Source organism: Galeopterus variegatus, unplaced genomic scaffold (assembly GCF_000696425.1).
Source record: "Galeopterus variegatus unplaced genomic scaffold, G_variegatus-3.0.2 Scaffold9096, whole genome shotgun sequence".
Lineage (NCBI taxonomy): Eukaryota > Metazoa > Chordata > Mammalia > Dermoptera > Cynocephalidae > Galeopterus > Galeopterus variegatus.
Window position 1 is genome coordinate 75,441 of NW_007735207.1, and position 3,152 is coordinate 78,592.

Here is a 3,152-nt window from a genome sequence, read left to right on the forward strand (position 1 = left end):
TAAGGTAAAAAGCACTGTTATTATTATTTTTTTCAGGACAAAGCAATGGAGACTCGGTGACCCAGACAGAAGGCCAAGTAACCCTTTCACAAGGGGCATTCCTGACTATAAACTGTACTTATAAATATACAGGGTACCCTGATCTTTTCTGGTATGTCCAAGATCCTAGAGAAGGTCCACAGCTCCTCCTGAAAGCCTCGAGTGCCAATGAGAATGGAAGCAACAAAGGTTTTAAAGCCACATACAATAGAGAAACAACCTCCTTCCACTTGAAGAAATCCTCAGTCCAAGAGTCAGACTCGGCTATGTACTACTGTGCTCTGAGTGACACAGTGACAGGAACTGCAGGGGGGAGCTGAGCACAAACTCTGAGCAACAGCAAGGGGCCTGGCTGCTGAGTGTCTGACTCTGTGATCTGCTCACATTTAGGGACCAGGAACTGGTCGACTATTCCTGTTGCCCACCATCCACCCAGGCACTTTTGTTGGTGTGAAAGTCCTCCAAATCAACTCTAAGAACACAGCAGAAGATCAAGAAGTAAACATGTCTCACACAAGCTGCTTTAACAGTGAGAGTGAAAACATAGTCAAAACATAGTTCCTCACCCACTCCTGAAATTTGTGATTTTAAAAATATAAAAGCTCAAGATTAATGAAATGGTCTATGTGTTTATCTTTGCATAAAATACTAGCCCCCTCACCTTGAGTCAGGTCGCCCCTGTAAATATTGTGTTAGAGTTACAGCTGTGACAGATGAGGTTGCAAATGCTTAATGTCTACATGAAAAACTGAGACAAGAAGGAGTGACTTCTAAGGGAAGCTTGAGCCCAAGAAATAGGTTCTGAAAGGAAGAAAGAAATATAGGAAAGGAAGGAGGAGGAGAGAGCCCTACATTTGATCACATATATGGAAAAAGAAGATGAAACATTTCTTAGTTTCTTTTTGGGGAAATTACGTGGCGCATGTAGACTGTTATTCTATGGTTCAAAAAAGGTGACTCATTTCCTCAAACTGTAGAGAATTCCCACACTCCATAATGTCTCAGTGAACTGGATTTCTATCAGCAAGACTTACTTGAGATAAATAGGCAGTGTCTAGAGTCTGGAGAAGGAAAATTTTATTGAGAAAAAATTCTTTATCTGTAGATTTGTATCTGCAAGGGGGAATCCTATAGCTTTCCAAACATCTTTCTGTGGAATATACTAAAAAGCATATGTACTTCACAGGACCTGGTTTTCCAAAGTCTTGCAGTTTCAAATACTGACCTTGCAAGGACAGGAAATATTCCTCAAGCTATAAGTCTCTGGTGTAAGATAAAGAATTGTGGCACAGCAGGTTGCTGGCTCAAAGACAGACTAATTACTGATTGTTATGTAAAGATACTGAGAAACTGCTAGAGAGAGAAGGAATGTTTGTTAAGATCAAAGCTTTTGTTGATAGCCTTACTAGAATGTCATCTGGCTTGTTTCACTGAAAGTTACCAGCCTATATTGTTAAAATATAACCCCACCTTTGTTCTCTTCCTGGAACTTCCTGGTCTGGAAAATAAATGCAGGAAGACAACCCCAATTAGGCATTATTTTTTCCAAGGAAGGGATCCCTCTCGCTTGAGAGTTCTGGCAGAAAAGCTAACCACTTCGGGGCTTCTCACTGCTCAGAAGAGATGGGCTTCGAGTAATCCTTTGTGTCTCTATCACCCAAAGGAAGTGGGGTGACAAATCTGTGGGGGGCAAAGCAACATCTTTCAAGTCATCTTTTCTACTTCTATGGGTCAAACGTGTCCCCCAAAAGTTCATGTGTTGGAAATTTGTTTCCCACTGTAAGAGTGATTATAGTATTTAAAAGTGGGGTCTTTAAGAGGTGATTGGTTCATGAGAACTATGCATACATGAATGGACTAATCCATTCATGGAGTATGAGTTACCATAGGTGTGGAATGGTGGACTTATAAGGAGAGCACATGAGAGAGATCTTCCCATCCTTGCCATGTGATACCCTATGTTGCCACTGGACCCTGTAGAGTTTCCACCCAGAAGAAGGCTCTCACCACATGTGTCACCTGGACCATGGACTTCCTGGCCTCTGAAACTATAAGATATAAATTTCATTTTCTTATAAATTACCCATTCTATTATAAGAAACAGAAATGGACTAATATAAAAATTAATAATTGATAAGTGGAGCGTTGCTTATAATGAATACCTGTAAATATGGAAATGGTTTTGAGGGCAAAAGCTGGAAGAATTTGGAGGAGCAGTCTAGAAAAAAACCTAGATTCTGGTGAGGGCCTAGAAGACAAAAGACCAGGGAAGATTTTAAACTTCTTAGAAATTGTTTAAATGGCGGTGATGAGAGTGCTTATAGAAATATGGACAGTAAAGGCCATTCTGAGGAGATCTTAGATGAAAATGAGAAAGAGCTTATTGGAAACTGGAGTAAAAGTCACGCGTGTTGTGAACTGGCAAAGAACATGGCTAAAGCATGTCCATGCCAGAAGGCTTTAGTGAATGTGGAACTTAAAAGTGATAGACCAGGGTATTTGGTGGAAGAAATTTCCAAGCAGCAAAGTATTCAGTCAGCTGCATGACAACTTCTACTCTAGGTTATTGCAGCAAAGACATGATGTAAAGGCAGAATTTATAATTAAAAGGGAAGCAGAGGGTAAAAAATTGGAAAACTCTCAGCCTTGACACATAAAGACCGTGCTCACATAAAAAGAGCAGCCACATAAAAAGTGTGTTCAGGTGAGGAAACTGAGTGACCATCTGCTAAGGAGATCAGGACAGAAGGGAGGGATCATCAAGAGAATGAAGAAAAGACCTTGAAGGCATTTCAGAGATCTTCTAGGATGCCCTTCCAATGACAGGCCCAGAGGCCTAGGAAAACCAAATGATTTGGGAGAACAGGCCTGGGGCACCCTCCACGAGCCCATTGCCCAGGCCCACCTCAGGATACAACTTCCTGTACCGTGGATGCTCCAGCTGCACCAGCCTACCTAAACTGCCCCCAGGTGCTGCTGACCTGCTGCTTTGGAAGATACAAACTGGAAACGTTGTTGGTGTCCATGCGATATTAAATTTGCAGGCTTTCCGAATGCAAGAGCTGTGGAGGTATGGCAGCCTCCACACCAGTTTCAAAGGATGTATGGAAAAG

At 41.8% G+C, this 3,152-nt stretch overlaps 1 gene segment (V, D, J or C); it reads left to right on the forward strand.

The window, feature by feature from the left end:
* Positions 1-517, forward strand: part of LOC103609027 — a 12,806-nt gene extending 12,289 nt beyond the window's left edge. Inside the window, 1 exon segment of the V gene segment in view lies at positions 13-517. Coding sequence covers positions 13-359 — 347 coding nt within the window.
* Positions 518-3,152: the final 2,635 nt, after the last annotated feature.